This window comes from Coregonus clupeaformis, chromosome 5 (assembly GCF_020615455.1).
Source record: "Coregonus clupeaformis isolate EN_2021a chromosome 5, ASM2061545v1, whole genome shotgun sequence".
Lineage (NCBI taxonomy): Eukaryota > Metazoa > Chordata > Actinopteri > Salmoniformes > Salmonidae > Coregonus > Coregonus clupeaformis.
In genome coordinates, this window is record NC_059196.1 from 12,339,630 (window position 1) to 12,359,740 (window position 20,111).

General features: G+C 43.2%; 1 protein-coding gene across 2 annotated transcripts; it reads left to right on the forward strand.

Moving 5' to 3' along the window:
* Positions 1-6,421: 6,421 nt before the first annotated feature.
* On the forward strand, positions 6,422-19,262 carry LOC121567084 (transmembrane protease serine 4). Of its 2 annotated transcripts, none has more exons than XM_041877023.2 (13): positions 6,422-6,811; positions 11,462-11,516; positions 11,677-11,820; positions 12,206-12,358; positions 12,512-12,638; positions 12,762-12,881; positions 13,835-13,878; positions 14,313-14,475; positions 14,704-14,867; positions 15,285-15,380; positions 15,538-15,680; positions 15,898-16,047; positions 18,121-19,262. In XM_041877023.2, exons 1-13 carry the CDS (start codon positions 6,806-6,808, stop codon positions 18,130-18,132), a joined length of 1,377 nt encoding a protein of 458 aa, XP_041732957.1. In that variant the 5' UTR covers positions 6,422-6,805; the 3' UTR covers positions 18,133-19,262. The 2 variants fall into 2 exon arrangements, with proteins under 2 accessions (XP_041732957.1, XP_041732958.1); XM_041877024.2 differs by lacking the exon at positions 6,422-6,811 and adding an exon at positions 10,418-10,503.
* Positions 19,263-20,111: the final 849 nt, after the last annotated feature.

Consider the following 20,111-nt stretch of genomic DNA (forward strand, 5'->3'; position numbering starts at 1 on the left):
AGGCTGTCTCATCGTTGTCGGTGATCAGGCCTACCACTGTTGTGTCGTCGGCAAACTTAATGATGGTGTTGGAGTCGTGCCTGGCCATGCAGTCATGGGTGAACAGAGAGTACAGGAGGGGACTGAGCACGCACCCCTGAGGGGCCCCCGTGTTGAGGATCAGTGTGGCAGATGTGTTGTTACCTACCCTTACCACCTGGGGGCGGCCCGTCAGGAAGTCCAGGATCCAGTTGCAGAGGGAGGTGTTTAGTCCCAGGATCCTTAGCTTAGTGATGAGCTTAGAGGGCACTATGGTGTTGAATGCTGAGCTGTAGTCAATGAATAGCATTCTCACGTAGGTGTTCCTCTTGTCCAGGTGGGAAAGGGCAGTGTGGAGTGCGATAGAGATTGCATCATCTGTGGATCTGTTGGGGCGGTATGCAAATTGGAGTGGGTCTAGGGTTTCTGGGATTATGCTGTTGATGTGAGCCATGACCAGTCTTTCAAAGCACTTCATGGCTACAGACGTCAGTGCTACGGGTCGGTAGTCATTTAGGCAGGTTATCTTAGAGTTCTTGGGCACGGGGACTATGGTGGTCTGCTTGAAACATGTTGGTATTACAGACTCAGTCAGGGACATGTTGAAAATGTCAGTGAAGACACTTGCCAGTTGGTCAGCACATGCTCGGAGTACACGTCCTGGTAATCCGTCTGGCCCTGCGGCCTTGTGAATGTTGACCTGCTTAAAAGTCTTACTCACATCGGCTACGGAGAGCGTGATCACATAGTCGTCCGGAACAGCTGGTGCTCTCGTGCATGCTTCAGTGTTGCTTGCCTCGAAGCGAGCATAGAAGTGGTTTAGCTCGTCTGGTAGGCTTGTGTCACTGGGCAGCTCGCGGCTGTGCTTCCCTTTGTAGTCTGTAATAGTTTTCAAGCCCTGCCACATCCGACGAGCGTCAGAGCCAGTGTAGTATGATTCAATCTTAGACCTGTATTGACTCTTTGCCTGTTTGATGGTTCGTCGGAGGTCATAGCGGGATTTCTTATAAGCGTCCGGGTTAGAGTCCCGTTCCTTGAAAGCGGCAGCTCTACCCTTTAGCTCAGTGCGGATGTTTCCTGTAATCCATGGCTTCTGGTTGGGGTATGTACGTACGGTCACTGTGGGGACGACATCATCGATGCACTTATTGATGAAGCCAGTGACTGATGTGGTGTACTCCTCAATGCTGTCTGAAGAATCCCGGAACATGTTCCAGTCTGTGCTAGCAAAACAGTCCTGTAGCTTAGCATCTGCGTCATCTGACCACTTTTTTATTAACCGAATCACTGGTGCTTCCTGCTTCAGTTTTTGCTTATAAGCAGGAATCAGGAGGATAGAGTTATGGTCAGATTTGCCAAATGGAGGGCGAGGGAGAGCTTTGTATGCGTCTCTGTGTGTGGAGTAAAGGTGGTCTAGAGTTTTTCCCCTCTGGTTGCACATTTAACATGCTGGTAGAAATTAGGTAGAACGGATTTAAGTTTCCCTGCATTAAAGTCCCCGGCTACTAGGAGCGCTGCATCTGGATGAGCGTTTTCCTGTTGATTAATGGCCTTGTACAACTCATTCAGTGCAATCTTAATGCCAGCATTGGTTTGTGGTGGTAAATAGACAGCTATGAAAAATATAGATGAAAACTCTCTTGGTAAATAGTGTGGTCTACAGCTTATCATAAGATACTCTACCTCAGGCGAGCAAAACCTCGAGACTTCCTTAGTATTTGATTTTGTGCACCAGCTGTTGTTTACAAATATACACAGACCGCCGCCCCTTGTCTTACCAGAGTCAGACGTTCTGTCCTGCCGATGTAGCGTATAGCCTGCTAGCTGAATGTTGTCATTGTTGTCGTTCAGCCACGACTCCGTGAAACATAAGATATTACAGTTTTTAATGTCCCGTTGGTAGGATAACCGTAATCTTAAATCGTCAATTTTATTCTCAAAAGATTGAACGTTGGCTAATAGGATTGATGGGAGAGGCAGTTTACTCGCTCGCCGTCGGATCCTTACAAGGCACCGGATCTGCGTCCACGATATCTCCGTCTCTTCCTCACGCGAATGACGGGGATCTGGGCCTTGTTGGGTGTCTGTAGAATATCCTTCGCGAACGCCTCGTTGAAGAAAAAGTCTTTGTCCAATGCGAGGTGAGTAATCGCTGTCCTGATATCCAGAAGCTCTCTTTGGTTATAAGAGACGATGGCAGAAACATTATGTACAAAATAAATTACAAATAACGCGGAAAAACACACATAATAGTACAATTGGTTAGAGGGCTGTAAAACGGCAGCCATCTTCTTCCGGCGCTGTTCTTGTGTTCTTGTTGTGCACGTTCATCTGTGATTTGATTTTGATTTTCCATTGTTGCATGCAAATAATCTCTCCTTCCTCCTGAAGTGTGTACTTGTTCACTACACCCCACAAAGTTAAAAGCATTGCATTGACGTAGGCCTGGGCTAGAGGGAATTTCCATATACCTGTAATTTCCTTTCAAACCCACGAAGGGGAGAAAGGAGAGATTATTGGGATGCATGCCCTGTAAGGTATGAGGGTTTTCCCAAAGAGGAGACGGTTTTAATCCCTCATTACCAAGTTCCAATGCTGAACACACCCACACATGCCTTTTGGGCCTCCCAGATACTTTTCATACATGTGTTTATGAGCTTGGTTTTACTTAAGATGTTGTTTGTTTTTACTCTCTCAGTTAATTTCCTCCACGTCTGCCTTTCTCCTGTCCGAGTTATGTCTACACAGATCCTTTGTATCACAAACCCTGACTCACCAAACCCATGAAGCTTTCGAGAATCAGCCCCTATGCTGTGTGATCATCACATCCTTCCATCTGCATGTGAATCACTACTTACAAACAGACACGGCCCAAATGATTGAATAATCCTTGCACAACATCATACGAAAGAGTTGAAAAAATGTAATTAACAGTATTTTATGTTTACCGCCTTTGTGTAGCTGTATTCTTTTTTAACACCACTGTTTGTAACAGCTGTCTCTGCCAATATGAGCTGCTCAGTTGGGCACAGTGGGAGGATAGATATAGAAAAGAGGGACAGACGGGTCAAGAGATGAGATTGAGAATGAGTGAATAGTTCCCCTCAGGAAGAAGCTTAGGCTACATGTTAATCATCATCAGAATAAAAAAAAATGGGAGCATTTCCCCTTCTGCCTCATTTCTGGGTAAGATAGGCATGGTTGCCAGTAAGGACAATAGTGATTTACATCACACCAGGAAGGAGAAGGTAGGGTAAGGCATACAATAATAATGGAGAAATGTGGGTTGAAAGACACATGAAACCTAGGTCATATGATGAATGATTTCAATAAAATGGTTCCCGTCAACCACAAAATACATTTAAATTAAGAAAAGGCACACAATATACAGTACCAGTCAAACATTTGGATACACCTACACATTCCAGGGTTTTTCTTTATTTTTACTATTTTCTACATTGTAGAATAATAGTGAAGACATCAAAACACATATGAATCATGTAGTAACCAAAAAAGTGTTAAACAAATCCAAATATATTGAGATTTGAGATTCTTCAAATAGCCACCCATTGCCTTGATGACAGCTTTGCACACTCTTGGCATTCTCTCAACCAGCTTCATGAGGTAGTCACCTGGAATGCATTTCAATTAACAGGTAAAGTTAATTTGTGGAATGTCTTTCCGTCTTAATACGTTTGAGCCAATCAGTTGTGTTGTGACAAGGTAGGGGGTATACAGAAAAAAACCTATTTGGTAAAAGACCAAGTCCATATTATGGCAAGAACAGCTCAAATAAGCAAAGAGAAACGACAGCCATCATTACTTTAAGACATGAAGGTCAGTCAATACGGAAAGTTTCAAAAACGTTGAAAGTTTCTTCAAGTTTCTTCCATTCCAGTCACAAAAACCATCAAGTGCTATGATGAAACTGGCTCTCATGAGGACCGCGACAGGAATGGAAGACTCAGAGTTAACTCAGACCTGGCCTCCACAATACCCCATCCTTAACCCAATTGAGATGGTTTGAGATAAGTCGGACAACATAGTGAAGGAAAAGCAGCCAACAAGTGCTCAGCATATGTGGTAACTCCTTCAAGACTGTTGGAAAAGCATTCCAGGTGAAGCTGGTTGAGAGAATGCCAAGAATGTGCAAAGCTGACATCAAGGCAAAGGGTGGCTATTTGAAGATTCTCAAATATAAAATATACTTTGATTTGTTAAAAAAAAATTGTATACTGCATGATTACATATATGATATTTCATAGTTGTGATGTCTTCACTATTATTCTACAATGTAAAAAATTGTAAAAATAAAGAAAAACCCTTGAATGAGTAGGTGTGTCCAAACTTTTGACTGGTAGTGTACATACAGTGGGGGAAAAAAGTATTTAGTCAGCCACCAATTGTGCAAGTTCTCCCACTTAAAAAGATGAGAGAGGCCTGTAGTTTTCATCATAGGTACTGTACACGTCAACTATGAAAGATAAAATGAGAAAAAAAATCCAGAAAATCACATTGTAGGATTTTTAATGAATTTATTTGCAAATTATGGTGGAAAATAAGTATTTGGTCAATAACAAAAGTTTCTCAATACTTTGTTATATACCCTTTGTTGGCAATGACACAGGTCAAAAGTTTTCTGTAAGTCTTCACAAGGTTTTCACACACTGTTGCTGGTATTTTGGCCCATTCCTCCATGCAGATCTCCTCCAGAGCAGTGATGTTTTGGGGGCTGTCGCTGGGCAACACGGACTTTCAACTCCCTCCAAAGATTTTCTATGGGGTTGAGATCTGGAGACTGGCTAGGCCACTCCAGGACCTTGAAATGCTTCTTACGAAGCCACTCCTTCGTTGCCCGGGGGGTGTGTTTGGGATCATGCTGAAAGACCCAGCCACGTTTCATCTTCAATGCCCTTGCTGATGGAAGGAGGTTTTCACTCAAAATATCACAATACATGGCCCCATTCATTCTTTCCTTTACACGGATCAGTCGTCCTGGTCCCTTTGCAGAAAAACAGCCCCAAAGCATGATGTTTCCACCCCCATGCTTCACAGTAGGTATGGTGTTCTTTGGATGCAACTCAGCATTCTTTGTACTCCAAACACGACGAGTTGAGTTTTTACCAAAAAGTTATATTTTGGTTTCATCTGACCATATGACATTCTCCCAATCCTCTTCTGGATCATCCAAATGCACTCTAGCAAACTTCAGACGGGCCTGGACATGTACTGGCTTAAGCAGGGGGACACGTCTGGCACTGCAGGATTTGAGTCCCTGGCGGCGTAGTGTGTTACTGATGGTAGGCTTTGTTACTTTGGTCCCAGCTCTCTGCAGGTCATTCACTAGGTCCCCCCGTGTGGTTCTGGGATTTCTCATCTTTTTAAGTGGGAGAACATGCACAATTGGTGGCTGACTAAATACTTTTTTCCCCACTGTATAGACTGTTTTGACTGTGTTGACTGCTTGAGTACATTGTATACCTCAGGTATAACTCCTCTATCATTTTTAATAGGATGACCACAAAGCCACAGATCTGTATTGAAGTAAGAGTTAATTTGTTACCAGCTCGATGTTGTCTAGCAATTCAGCATGGTTCAGAACTGGATCACAGGAAAGTAGGTTATTGGGTTATGAATCCCTTACAGTATGCAATGGAGCTGTTAGTTGAAATCAAAGAAAAGTGGACCTATTGTTGACCATTGACTGGAAGGAAGGAAATGTTGAGAATCCAGTACAACGAAACTGCCAGATTCTTTACTCCACTGGCACAATTCAAACATTTACAGGAAGTTCACCCATGTACCACATATATCCTGAGGGGTGGGGGGACATTATATCAAGCTTTTAGCAATATGATTGTCAAATCCCCTAGTGAGGAGGGTTTTGCAAAAGAGGAGTTATGGTATAACAAAGTGACGTATGCATTCCTGGGTTATGAGGCATATGTCCTCTGGCTCAGAGAGCAGGAACTGGAACACCGACTTATTCAACAGACTCTTAATTATTCCGTCAAAACAAGATGACAGGACTGGCCCACGCCCTCACCCGAAGGCAACTCATTACACACATCAGGTGTTTTTGTTTAAAGGTGTGTGTGTGTGCAAGCGTGTGAGCGTGTGCGCGTGTGTATGTGTGTTTGTCAGTCTGTGCTCATGTGTCTGTTCTTGTGTGTCTGTGTGTATTTGCGTGTTTTTTTTTTTTCATACATTCATGAATGAGAGGTAGAATAACAGAAAAAGAGACTGCTAGAGCTACATAGATCCACCAAATCAGGACAGGTAGTTTGTGGGAGGAGAGAGAGAGAGGAAATACGCAGGTAGAGAGAGCAAGGCATAAGGTGTCCTATCACAGATAATAGTTTGGTGTTGTTTTGTTAGCAGGGGCTGGGTCACTCACAACAAATCCAAGTGGATTTCAGCAGCACCGATACACACAGAAACACACCGGCGGTCATTAATACAGCAGAAGACTTTTACAGCAGTAGGACAAGTTAGGCAGCCCGCATGATAGATCAAGTTTCACTGCCTGTGAATTGAGGGACAAAGAACAGGGTACGCGAAGGGAGAGAGAGAAAGAGAGAGACAGAAGGAAGAGAGAATAACCATACGTACTGGCACAGAGTTGTGAGAGGGAGAACTTTAGAAGTAGAGGGAGAGAAGGCACAAGACGAGGGGAAGGGAGAGACTGTTGAAGGGAGTTCTACTTGCTCCAGAGACTGAAGGACAGTGCATCCTCTGTACCCTGTGACCTGTGAGTCTGGGCCAGCTGAGAGGAGACTTCAGCACCATGAGTGTGAGTAGAGATGGAGACTACAGTCTGGGAAAATAGGGGATCAGGCTAATCACCTGTGGAGTAGTATTGATCACCTGTCACTCAGCTTTTACTGTGGACTCGTAGAGTAGTGGTTTACAGGTTCACAGTGATGAGACTTTAGAGAAAACATATGGGATAACATGGCTGTGTGTACCTGTATATAAATGTACGGTCTGTGTGTTTAGTGAACAATTGTTATATATGCAAATAGTTCCTTGCAAAGCAAGCGATCCTCAGGTGCATTTTAAAGTATTACCATGTTAAAGTATTACTGCCTCATTTTAAGGTGTCTATGCTGACAATATCTAATTTCTTGTGAGATCTACAGTGCATTCGGAAAGTATTCAGACCCCTTGACTTTTTCCACATTTTGTTATGTTACAGCCTTATACTAAAATGGATGAAATCGTTTTTTCCCCCTCATTAATCTGCATACAATAACCCATAATGACAAATCAAAAATTGATTATGACTTTTTGCAAATTTCCGTCTGGACACTCTACCATAAAGGCCTGATTGGTGGAGTGCTGCAGAGATGGTTGTCCTTCTGGAAGGTTCTCCCATCTCCACAGAGGAACTCTGGAGCTCTGTCTCCCTGACCAAGGCCCTTCTCCCCCGATTGCTCAATTTGGCCGGGCGGCCAGCTCTAGGAAGAGTCTGGGTGGTTCCAATTTTCTTCCATTTAAGAATGATGGAGGCCACTGTGTTCTTGGGGACCTTCAATGCTGCAGAAATGTGTTGGTACCCTTCCCCAGATCTGTGCCTCGACACAATCCTGTCTCGGAGCTCTACGGACAATTCCTTCGACCTCATGGCTTGGTTTTTGCTCTGACATGCACTGTCAACTGTGGAACCTTATATAGACAGGTGTGTGCCTTTCCAAATCATGTCCAATCAATTGATTTTACCACAGGTGGACTCCAATCAAGTTGTAGAAAAATCTGAAGGATGATGAATGGAAACAGGATGCAACTGAGCTCAATTTCGAGTCTCATAGCAAAGGGTCTGAATACTCATGTAAATAAGGTATTTCTGTTTGTTATTTTTAATAAATGTGCGAACATTTCAAAAAACCTGTTTTCGCTTTGTCATTATGGGGTATTGTGTGTAGATTGATGAGGGAAAACATTTATTGAATCCATTTTAGAATAAGGCTGTAACGTAACAAAATGTGGAAAAAGTCAAGGGGTCTGAATACTTTACGAATGCACTGCATATGTGTGAAATAGACATATATTAGGGTTTTTGTGATTGTACACATCTGTAGTTTTTGTAGTCAGCCTGCAGCTTTATGGATCTTGGTGCCAGAAAGGCTAAGTGATCAGTGATCAGTTTGTGTAGGAAACTGGTGTGCGTTTGTGTGTGAATGCCTATGTGTGCGCATGAATGTGTCTGTGTTGTTGGAGATCCCTGCCTTTGATTAAAACTCACGTGTAGCGTTTAAAATACAATCCACAAAGGAGAGAGAGCACCTTTTTATGCACAAAAGCGAAACATGCCAAGTGATTTTATCGGTTAAACCTTCTGTGACCCAGCTCTGCTTCCCAAGGTGCTTCCTCAATGCAAACTGGGTCTAGTCCCATTGTTCACTCTCCTGCATGGGCCAAATGGGCCAAACTACCTGAACACACCTCTGTCTCGCTCCCTCACACATGCATATACATCTGCATACATCTGTCTCTCTCTCTCTCTCTCTCTGTCTCTTTCTGTCTCTGTCTCGCTCTGCGTATTTGTCTCTCTCTCTCTCTGGGATTTTATTCCACCCCCCTTGTAAATGAATACCAACTGTCTGTCAAAGTGAATTCTTGCACTGAGGTCATCATTTACATAGATTGTGTGATTCAGGTTCGGGTTGTGTCTCTGCCATTATAAAATGTTGTTTTTAGATATCTTGTTGCAAAGTAGGCGATCCTCAAGTAATATATTTGAGCAAATGAATGTGTGCGGCCTGCAGTTAGTGACCTTTTATTTATTTACTTCACCTTTATTTAACCAGGTAAGCCAGTTGAGAACAAGTTCTCATTTACAACTGCGACCTGGCCAAGATAAAGCAAAGCAGTGCGGAAAAACAACAACAACACAGAGTTACATATGGGATAAACAAAACGTACAGTCAAAAACACAATAGAAAATCCATATACAGTGTGTGCAAATGTAGTAAGTTATGGAGGTAAGGCAATAAATAGGCCATAGTGCAAAATAATTACAATTTAGTATTAACACTGGAGTGATAGATGTGCAAAAGATGATGTGCAAATAGAGATACTGGGGTGCAAATTAGCAAAATAAATAACGAAATGGGGATGGGGTAGTTGGGTGGGCTAATTACAGATGGGCTGTGTACAGGTGCAGTGATCAGTAAGCTGCTCTGACAGCTGATGCTTAAAGTTAGTGAGGGAGATAAGAGTCTCCAGCTTCAGAGATTTTTGCAGTTCAATCCAGTCATTGGCAGCAGAGAACTGGAAGGAATTACCTATAATTTATATGTGGTCTACAACTCACTAGGAGTCTCTATTTTCGATAGTTTGCCATGTACTGTATATTGCTGGTCACCTTTGATGAAACCTCCAGGACTGCCGCACAGAACAACTGCCGCGCAGAGAGGCAACCGATTTAACTTTACTGAGTTCGCACAATAGTATAGATTCACTTTTTTTTCTGTGATCGAATCAACATTATATCAGCCCCTTTTCAATGCAACATACCAGAATAAATCGAACTATGCAAGATTGAGTCTGTGATTTTGTTGCAGGCAGAGCCAGAGCGCAACGGAGTAGAATTATATTGGCGGGTGTAGTCCAGGAGCGGTCTTTCAATCACCCGCGATTGAATGCGTTTTTCAGATCAGACCGCAGAGCCGCTCGTGTGCATGTTTGTTGATATTCTTTGCGAGTTATTAGCCCAGTTATAGATAATTGTAGGTCCGCAATGGAGAGTTACTGCTTCCTACAAGAGCACAAAACGTGTAGGCTACCTGTCAAGCTGTATTTGAAAAGCCAGTCAGGTAAAAAGCTTATGTCTTGCTTTTTGCCCAAGCACTACACAGCTGATTCAAATAATCAAAGCTTGATGATGATTTGGGTGGGGGGTAGGGCCGAGTTAGGGAAACCCTGCAATAGAGAACCAGTCCTCCCCTCCCCAGGTCACTAAAGGTATGTGACTTGTGTCAAACCTTATCTCTAAGCCCAGCTCCCAACGACTCAGCAACAGGGCGTCTTTAATGGTTTAGGATTGTAGTCAGTTAAATGTACAGTGTGTATATATATCTCACTTCTCTTTTTCTCCTAAGTTGTGGTTGTTTTGCTGTTCTTCTCCTCTATGTTGGTAGATCCCTTTGTTTTAGTTTCCAAATTAGACCAGACTGTCTCTATGGAGAATAGACAGGCATACTTGATGCAGATGAAGGGATTTCACTGGAAACTGAATTGAAAATAGCAGACATTGTGTGTGTATATATATATATATATATATATATATATATATTTTAAATACCACTTGAGAATGGCTCACTACCATGCTGCTTGATGTCAACACATACAGATAAAACACTAAAACAAACCTTCTTTGATTTTGGGTTATATTTAACGAACCTTAAAACCTGTTTTGTTTCTCAAATGGTAAATCTTTAAACAAAAGCACTGAGAACTTTAACTACAAAAGACCAACAGCAGGTAAGAACTGTCTGTATTTACCCAGCCACTAAGAGCCCTGTCCCTCACTATAGCCACCACCTGTCTCTCCATACAGTATAACCCTCCATATCTGCGTGATAGTGTATTGTATGGTGTTGTCCATATTAGGACAGCCTCAGTCTCAGCAGGACTTGGGTTCACTGTTGCTGAGTGTGTCAGGAAGGACCAGATGACAGTCCGTAGACTGTACATGTGATGTTTTAGTGTGGTGACAGATTTGTACAGTATTTGTGGACCAGTTGGAGAGATTGGACAAAATAGCCAATACTGTAGATACCTAACAGACTGTTTGAGACACCAGTCATTGGTATTTTGATATGTTGTTGTTTTCGGTCGTGATGGCTGTTTCACCAGTGAGCAGGTTACATTCACTGAGGCGATGACTTATGACTCATGACAGTTAATATGGCAGGTACTTGTGCTGCGGTACACCTGAATGATTCTACAATCATGAACACATTGTCATATAGAGAACAGTTAACCAAGCATATATTCTATTAAACAATAGATATATAAAGCTGGGGCAGAGTTGTCAGTTACATAACTTGAATTAAGTGATTTATAGCGTGACTGATTAGAATACTGTATAACATGCTCCACCATTCAAAGATCTATTGTCTTTTAATGGAGTGGAACTGAACAGCATGAAGCAACTACATTTAGAGCAGAGAACCACACCCACACCTGAGCCTGTGTCATATGACTATCTCGGTCTCTGTGTCGGACGGGCCTGGGAATTGTGCCCACAGCACTAGGAATTACAGTCAAACACAACTTTGTGATGGGAGGCACACTGTGTTTCGTGTGTGTATCCTGATCCAATCTGTCATGCCGCCCTCTCTAGACCCTAGAACCTCACACTCTTTTACACACTGTCCCACATTCTGCACTGAGCACATTACGATCCACTTTGTCTCATTCTGTCTTCTCTCTCCAGACTGACACCTGGCTTGCTGAAGAAAGCAATATACCATTAAATCCTAGACAACAAGGTAAGCATTGTAGTGGAATTGATTCATTTTGCAATCATATTGCACAAGTATTGCATAATATCCAATATTATACTGTCCAATTCTGCTTTAGTTGCATGTGTCTACGTTTTAAATAGGTCCAAAATCCTGATTGTTCTGTCTCTATCTTCTTTTCCCTCAGTTGAAGTCCGGCCTGGTAAAAAACGAAAGCCCATGACGGCTCCGAACTCCCAGAAAGAGAAGTCCTCATCGAGGAAGTGGGTCCTGATCACTGTGTTGATGGTACTGGTAACGCTGGGGATCCTGGTCACAGCTGGCTTCTTCAGTGAGTCCAGCTTCAACATCCATCATCGTTGCGTCCCAAATGGCACCCTATTCCCTACATAGTGCACTACTTTTGAACAGGGCCCATAAGGATCAAGAGTAGTGCAGTCAAACGTAGTGCACTATGTAGAGAATAGGGTGCCGTTTGGGACGCATGCCCATCTCTACACCTTCTCCTCCCCTTAGCTAACACAATACATACTAGTACTTATCCCCCTGTACAAATGCTCAATGAGTCACAATGAAACCGTAGCAACATTATTGAATTTGTTTCCACAAAACTTTTTTGAATGTTTTATTTCAGTCAGCAAACAATATAATATCCTGTCCCTATCTTCTGTCTCTCCTCCTTTCATCCCCCTTCCCCCCTTTCTTTCTGTCCCCAGTCGCGCAGCTGATCAACAGTAAGTACTTCTTCTGCTCCCGGTCGGTGAAGTTCATTCCCCTGGACAAAGCGTGTGATGGGGTGGCGGACTGTTCAGGAGGAGAGGACGAGCTCACCTGTGTGGCCAAGATGACGGTCAACACTACCTTCTCAGGTAAACACACACACACATACACATGCACAAACACACAGAAAGGCACACACCACTCCATCTATAAATCTTTATACATCTGTCTCTGTGTCACTTCTATATGTTTAATCTCATTCTTACTTTCTCCTCTCTCTCTCTCTCTGTGTGTGTGCGCAGTGCGTCTGGTCTCTGAGCAGAGTGTTCTCCAGATCTACAGTGCTGGGACAGGATGGAGGAGTGTGTGTAGTGAGGACTGGACCCAGCAGCACACAGAGAAAGCCTGTCAACAGCTGGGCTACACCTAGTGGGTCTCCTCCCTCCCTAACTCACTCACCACTGAGCAACTTAAATACAGATTCCCCTTTACATTATTCAGTTTCTCTTAAATGTCTTGAAAATGTCTCTCTGTCTCCACTCGTTCCCACAGTAAACCCATCAGTAGTAGTATTTCAGTGCGGAACTTGTCCTCGTCCCTGAAGACAGGACCGTTCTCAGGGGTCAGGGTCGCAGCCGAAACCACCCCCATTTACCAGACTGTCATTGACCGGTAAGCATTAGAATATGGGTTATATTGAGCCTGTTACTGTCTACTGTGTTCTGATATTCACTCTGACACTTTCCAGCTATGAGATCTAGTTTCAACAGAAAGGTGAACGGATCAGTAAAAAAATTACACAGTGCCTTGGTATCAAATATGGTTGGATATGATCTTGATCAGTGCAGTAAATGGAGAATTGAATCAAGTCTAAATAAATGTTCCCCACTTTGGGTACTTCTGTCTGTACTTGACTTATGGTACTTGTCTTATTTTTTATGTTTTATTGTAAATAGTAATTTGTTCTTAATTGACCTGCCTTAAATAAAAATAAATAAATAAATGACTATGTTGACCATGCAGCTTTGTCTGCATCACTGTCACACTGTTCACTATGCAGTGTTTGTGTTGGTTCACTCCCATTCCACTGCCACTGTTTGTACTAAGATGGCAGTTAAGGCTCAGGCAGTTGTGACATGGCATATAGAATGCATGACTGCCACTGATTACAGATGGGGTGGCACCGCCCTGTCTGTTTACTCTCTAAAACAGCCCAAGGCACTGGAAAAACAGATTAACCGGACTCTTTTTTATTTTCTTCTGTTTCCTTTGATCGTCTCTCACGGCTGTGTCATCTCTCTCTCTCTCTCTCTCTCTCGCTCTCTCTCTCGATATGTGTCTCTGACTGTGTCATACTATCTGTTTTTCTGACACATACAACTTTGGAGTTTCTGTTCTTCCCCCATCCTTTTTTTGCGTAATTAGAGGAAACAAGAAGTACGAGTATATTATGTCTGACAGACACTGAACCAACACTGAAGATGAACTCTGGAATCAGACTCTTTGTCTACCGATTATGTTTGGTAATCGTGTTTTGGGTATGTTTCTTTGCATACAGCATGTGATGTGTCTATGTACTGTGTGTATGTACTTTGTGTTGAATTCCCCTCTTTGTTTGATTCCAGCCAGGTGTGTAACTCAGAATCCGTGATCTCCCTGACCTGCTCCGGTAAGCCCTTCCCCTGCCTCTGCTACCCCACCTCACACTCTGTCACCTCCCTGTCCCCCTCTAATGGACTCCCCCACTCCTTCCCCCCGACTGCTCATTGGGAAAAGACTTGAGTGATATTCATCATCCAAGTTCTCTAGGAGTTGAGTTATACAAGAGATATAGACAGAGAGACTGAGACTGGAGAATGCAGGCAAACTGGATCCAGGCAACAAGCCACTTTGTAATGGGTCAGTACTGGCTTGAGTGTGTTACTTAACTGACAGGTAGCAACGCTAACTGCCAAAGGGCTCATTTGAGTTCGCTCCCACTGCTAATTCTACATTTACTCGTCAAACTACCTTAGTGTACAAGGCAACTCCTGAGATGCTACTTTAGTACTTTACAAAACTCTTCAGTGAAACTAAACTGTCTTTCCCCTGTGTGTGAATCAGACTGTGGAGAGCAGGGGCCATCGGACCGTATCGTGGGGGGGGTGGAAGCGTCTATAGAACAGTGGCCATGGCAGGTGAGCCTGCAACACAACGGACAACACACCTGTGGAGGGTCACTGGTGTCACCACGCTGGGTCGTCACAGCAGCACACTGCTTCTCTGGGTCAGTACCACTGGACATCCAATACACAATATATACACTGTAGAATGTGTGAATATCTACTCTAGATATCTACAACTAGCTTAACCAGACATAAACAATCTAACTCTGACCATCCAACATGGAAAATCCCACAAAGTCTGCAATCGTATAATAGGCTTAAGCATCTGGAGATAGAGACAGAGGCCTTGCTGCTAACCCCTGTACCTCTTCCCTCTCCTGGTCCTACAGTAGTAAGGAGCTGAGTCGCTGGCGGGTTGTGTCTGGGAGGACCTACATGGGCATCCTGGGAGGCTCGTATGTAGACAAGATCATACTGAACGGAGATTACAACGCAGCCCTCAATGACTACGACATGGCCATGATGAGGCTGACCATACCCATCACTGTAGGAAGTATGTCACTTCCCCGACATGACATTTTAGCGACACACAGACTGTGGTACTGAATTTGCTGGACAATTCCAGGTTTCTCAAAGGCTAGACATAACAAAAGCCCCGCATCCACCTATTCTGGTTTTGAATGACTTACCATGTAGAACATTTCTCAGCGCTCTAAAAAATGAATGCTACGCACTACATAATGATATGGAAATATGTACTTGTAAAAGCAGTTCGATTCTAGGAAGAGTGAATGCATTCATGGTAGATTCTAACCTCTAGTGGCCAATTGATCAAACTGTCAATTTCAATGAGTCTTGCAACTTGGGAAATCCATCTAGGGAAATACTGTATATTTAGATTGTAATGAGAGTAGGCTGTAATGTATTTATGAGGAAGTACATGTCAATAAAGTTCTGTTTCCTCCACCAGACTTTCGTCGGCCCGTGTGTTTGCCCCCTTTGAACCTGGGCCTGAAGGCAGGAGACCAAATGACGGTGACAGGCTGGGGCCACCTCCATGAGAAGGGTGAGCATACAGCAAACAAAACTACCCCTTCCCTTTCTCTCACCCTCTTCATCTCTATCCAACAAGCACATATACTCAAATCATTCTCACATAATGTTAAAAGTTACTTTCTCCTCTTCTCCTTCACACCCCTCTGTCACCTTTTCTCTCTCCTCAGGTAAAGTGTCTCCTGTCCTCCAGAAGGCTATCATTCCCCTTATAGACAGTGATCAGTGCTCCAGTCCCGCTGTCTACGGTGACTCAATTACTCCCAGAATGCTTTGCGCTGGTTACCTGGAGGGCAAAGTGGATGCATGTCAGGTATAAAGTGGAATGTTTGCTTTGAGAAAAACAGAAGAGAAACTAAGAAAGTGTTTGGCATGAATACATTCAATGCCTTGTCCTGTAAGAAAACAAATGGAAAGACTTTATAACACTATTGAATATTGAAAATCCACCCTCAACTTCGGCCTTTGGCATACGTGTATCGTGCGTAATTCTAGTGTACTTAATGCCATTGTTGGGTCATGTGTTGTAGGGAGACAGTGGTGGTCCTCTGGTGTACCTGTCAGGACAATGGCAGCTGGTGGGGGTGGTGAGTTGGGGGATCGGCTGTGCCAGAGAGGGTCAACCAGGGGTCTACTGTAATGTGGATGAAATGCTCAACTGGATCCACACTGTCATGGAGGTATGTATGCTTACACAGGAGCTAGGAGCTAGTGTATTTGAATAGTGTTTATTTTTACTTTGTACTATGTAGTCTAGATGTTGTATGCTGCTGCCCTGAAAACAAAGACTAATATTAGTGTATTGTACACTACAGTTGAAGTCGGAAGTTTACATACACTTAGGTTGGAGTCATTAAAACTCATTTCTCAACCACTCCACAAATGTATTGTTAACAAACTATAGTTTTGGCAAGTCGGTTAGGACATCTACTTTGTGCATGACTGTCACGGATTCTGCCGAGGCTGCCCCTCCTCCTTGCTCGGGCAGGTTTCAGCGTTCGTCGTCACCGGAGTACTAGCTGCTGCCGATCTATGTTATATGTTTCTATGTTCTACCTGTTGTGTCAGATTGTTTCACACCTGTTGCCCATCTTGTGATTACTCCGCCCCTATTTAACCCTGTGGCTCCCATTGTGTTCTGTGCGTGTTTGTTGTTTGTTCGCGGATGTCGTGAGTGAGCGGGTTTATTCCTCCCTGCGTGGAGGCCTCTTGTTACTTTACGTGGTTAAGTAAAGATACGTTTTTTCATTGAGTTCGGTGTCCTGCACCTGACTTCAGTCTACCGCATACACTGACATCGTGACAATGACACAAGTTAAATTTCCAACAATTGTTTACAGACAGATTATTTCACTTCTAATTCACTGTATCACAATTCCAGTGGGTCAGAAGTTTACATACACTAAGTTGAGTGTGCCTTTAAACAGCTTGGAAAATTCCAGAAAATGATGTCATGGCTTTAGAAGCTTCTGATAGGCTAATTTACATCATTTGAGTCAGTTGGAGGTGTACCTGTGGATGTATTTCAAGGCCTACCTTCAAACTCAGTGCCTCTTTGCTTGACATCATGGGAAAATTAAAAGAAATCAGCCAAGTCTGGTTCATCCTTGGGAGCAATTTCCAAACGCCTGAAGGTACCACGTTCATATGTACAAACAATAGTACGCAAGTATAAACACCATGGGACCACGCAGCCGTCATACCGCTCAGGAAGGAGACACGTTGTGTCTCCTAGAGATGAACGTACTTTGGTGCGAAAAGTGCAAATCAATCCCAGAATAACAGCAAAGGACCTTGTAAAGATGCTGGAGGAAACAGGTACAAAAGTATCTATATCCACAGTAAAACAAGTCCTATATTGACATATCCTGAAAGGCCGCTCAGCAAGGAAGAAGCCACTGCTCCAAAACCGCCATAAAAAAGACAGACTACGGTTTGCAACTGCACATGGGAACAAAGATCGTACTTTTTGGAGAAATGTCCTCTGGTCTGATGAAACAAAAATAGAACTGTTTGGCAATAATGACCATCGGTATGTTTGGAGGAACACATCCCAACCGTGAAGCACGGGGGTGGCAGCATCATTCTGTGGGGGTGCTTTGCTGCAGGAGGGACTGGTGCACTTCACAAAATAGATGGCATCATGAGGAAGGAAAATTATGTGGATATATTGAAGCAACATCTCAAGACATCAGTCAGGAAGTTAAAGCTTGGTCGCAAATGGGTCTTCCAAATGGACAATGACCCCGAGCATACTTGCAAAATGGCTTAAGGACAACAAAGTCAAGGTATTGGAGTGGCCATCACAAAGCCCTGACCTCAATCCTATAGAAAATGTGTGGGCAGAACTGAAAAAGCATGTGCGAGCAAGGAGGCCTACAAACCTGACTCAGTTACACCAGCTCTGTCAGGAGGAATGGGCCAATATTCACCCAACTTAGTGGGAAGCTTGTGGAAGGCTACCCGAGACATTTGACCCAAGTTAAACAATTTAAAGGGAATGCTACCAAATACTAATTGAGTGTATGTAAACTTCTGACCCACTGGGAATGTGATGAAATAAATTATTCTTGACATTTCACATTCTTAAAATAAAGTGGTGATCCTAACTGACCTAAGACAGGGAATTTTTAGTAGGATTAAATGTCGGGAATTGTGAAAAACTGGGTTTAAATGTATTTGGCTAAGGTGTATGTAAACTTCTGACTTCAACTGTATGTCATGGTCTGACTATGTGTACTTTATTGTTCTAGAAAAACCCTTGAAGCCTCAAACCGTGACCAAAAGCCAATACTCTATTGGGTTGGGCTATCAGAATGGATTTAAGCGGATCTACATGGAGCTCTGTTAGGGGAATGTAAGAGGAATCCTCTTCAAAGTGCAATTCAAAACACCTACAACAATACATACCTCAAACAAACACACGCACATGCCCGCACACTCAGATAGGCACAAAAGTGAATAGACGCAAACATGCGGACACACACAACACTCCTTATTTACTATAACAGGTTATTTACAGTGTGGCTTGTGCCATTTTATGTATCTCTGGGACCACTTACGTGGTAGTGTAACACTGTCGCTGGAGACGACAGTTGGTATTGGGCTGCGTCCCAAATGGCACCCTATTGCCTTTATAGTGCACTACTTTTGACCAGAACCCTATGGGTAAAAGTAGTGCACTATCAAGGGAATGGGGGGCCGTTTGGGATGAAGCGTGGGTTTTTCACATGGCTGAGCACTTTGAGACAGGACTCTCACCAAGTGCCTCTGCTGTCTTTTTGTCAATGAGGTTGCGAGAAAACAGCCATACATGCTGTACTTGACCACGTTTATATATGTAAAGTCGTAATGTGACCACATCCTTATGTGAGTATTGAAATGCATTGCACAATGTTCAACATGTTCATCCAACTTTCCATGGGTGAAATGTCTTAATGAAAATATGTAGATAAAGTATATGTGCCATGCAGTTGAAATTCGCATTTTACCTAATGTTAAATTATCCTCAAGTATGGTGCTGTGACGTCAACCTTTCTTCATATTATATGTCAAGGGCGGGCCATTAGTCCCCTCGACTTACCGTACTGTACATGCCATCATGGATTCACTTTTGCACTTTCAGGTGGTCAGACCTATTCACTGTGTGCCGACAGATTTCCAGTGTGTAATCGGAATAATCCTTACTTGCGCCAACATGCACATGTACAAGGTTCTGATTAATGACGTGTTTTTTAGAAATTGTGAACATTTAGTGTTTCTTTGTATATCTGTAAATATTGTATACTACGTAGAAATGGTTGTCTGTGTAAGATAAAAATGTGCCTGTATTGTTGGTATGTTTGATATAGGGATGCCTATGTTCAATAAATGATCAGATTTGGGTTGGGATGAACTTTGAGTATTGTGATATCTCAGCAGGGTCTGATTGCACTGCCTAAACCCTGTATCAATGACGTGTAAGCCTGTGTCATCCAGTGGGCTATATAGGGAAGTTACAAGACAGTAGTAACAATAAAGTTAATCCATAGCCTCAGCAACAAACAGACACATCCACAACAATAACTCCTTTTATGCAAACCTTTATTTCCTGTTTATTTCCAGAGAAAAACTATTGAGTTGCATAGTTATGAGAGGTGAGAATGTTGGACATTATTACAGAAACAGACGAATAGGAGGGGGAGTTGCACATTCACTTTATAGTTCTTAAACGAAGCATCATGTTAGAGACTGAGGGGGTTGAGTTGGGTCAGTCAGTGACTGCCTCACAGTAAGTGGGTGTGTATGTTTTGGTGGGTAAGAGGGCGAGCTGTTTTCCTCTGCACGAGCCACATTAGCCCCCATGCTCAGCTTGGGCTTAACAGTGGTCGTTACAATTTAGCAAGGCATTATGGAAGTACAGCATACTTTAACCCCAATAACAAATAGCAAATTTACTGTACTTAGTCATCAGTTAGGATGATACTGCCACTTGAGCCATTCAAGCCTGGCCAGCTAGTGACTACTAAACACAGACAGTAACCCTGTGGGTGAGGCCAGTGAGGGAGTGAAAACAGCCCCTCAGAACCCTGGACAGCTCCTTGGAGTAGAGGATGATGGGTAAAAACTGTGTACACCTGTATGTGTGTGTTGTGATCCTAACAGGTTATAACCTTGATACCTATGAGCTCAGAGTAAAAGTCATATCTATTTGATAGTAAACTGTGATGTGTGTAGCAAGAGTTGGCTACAAGTGCACATGCAC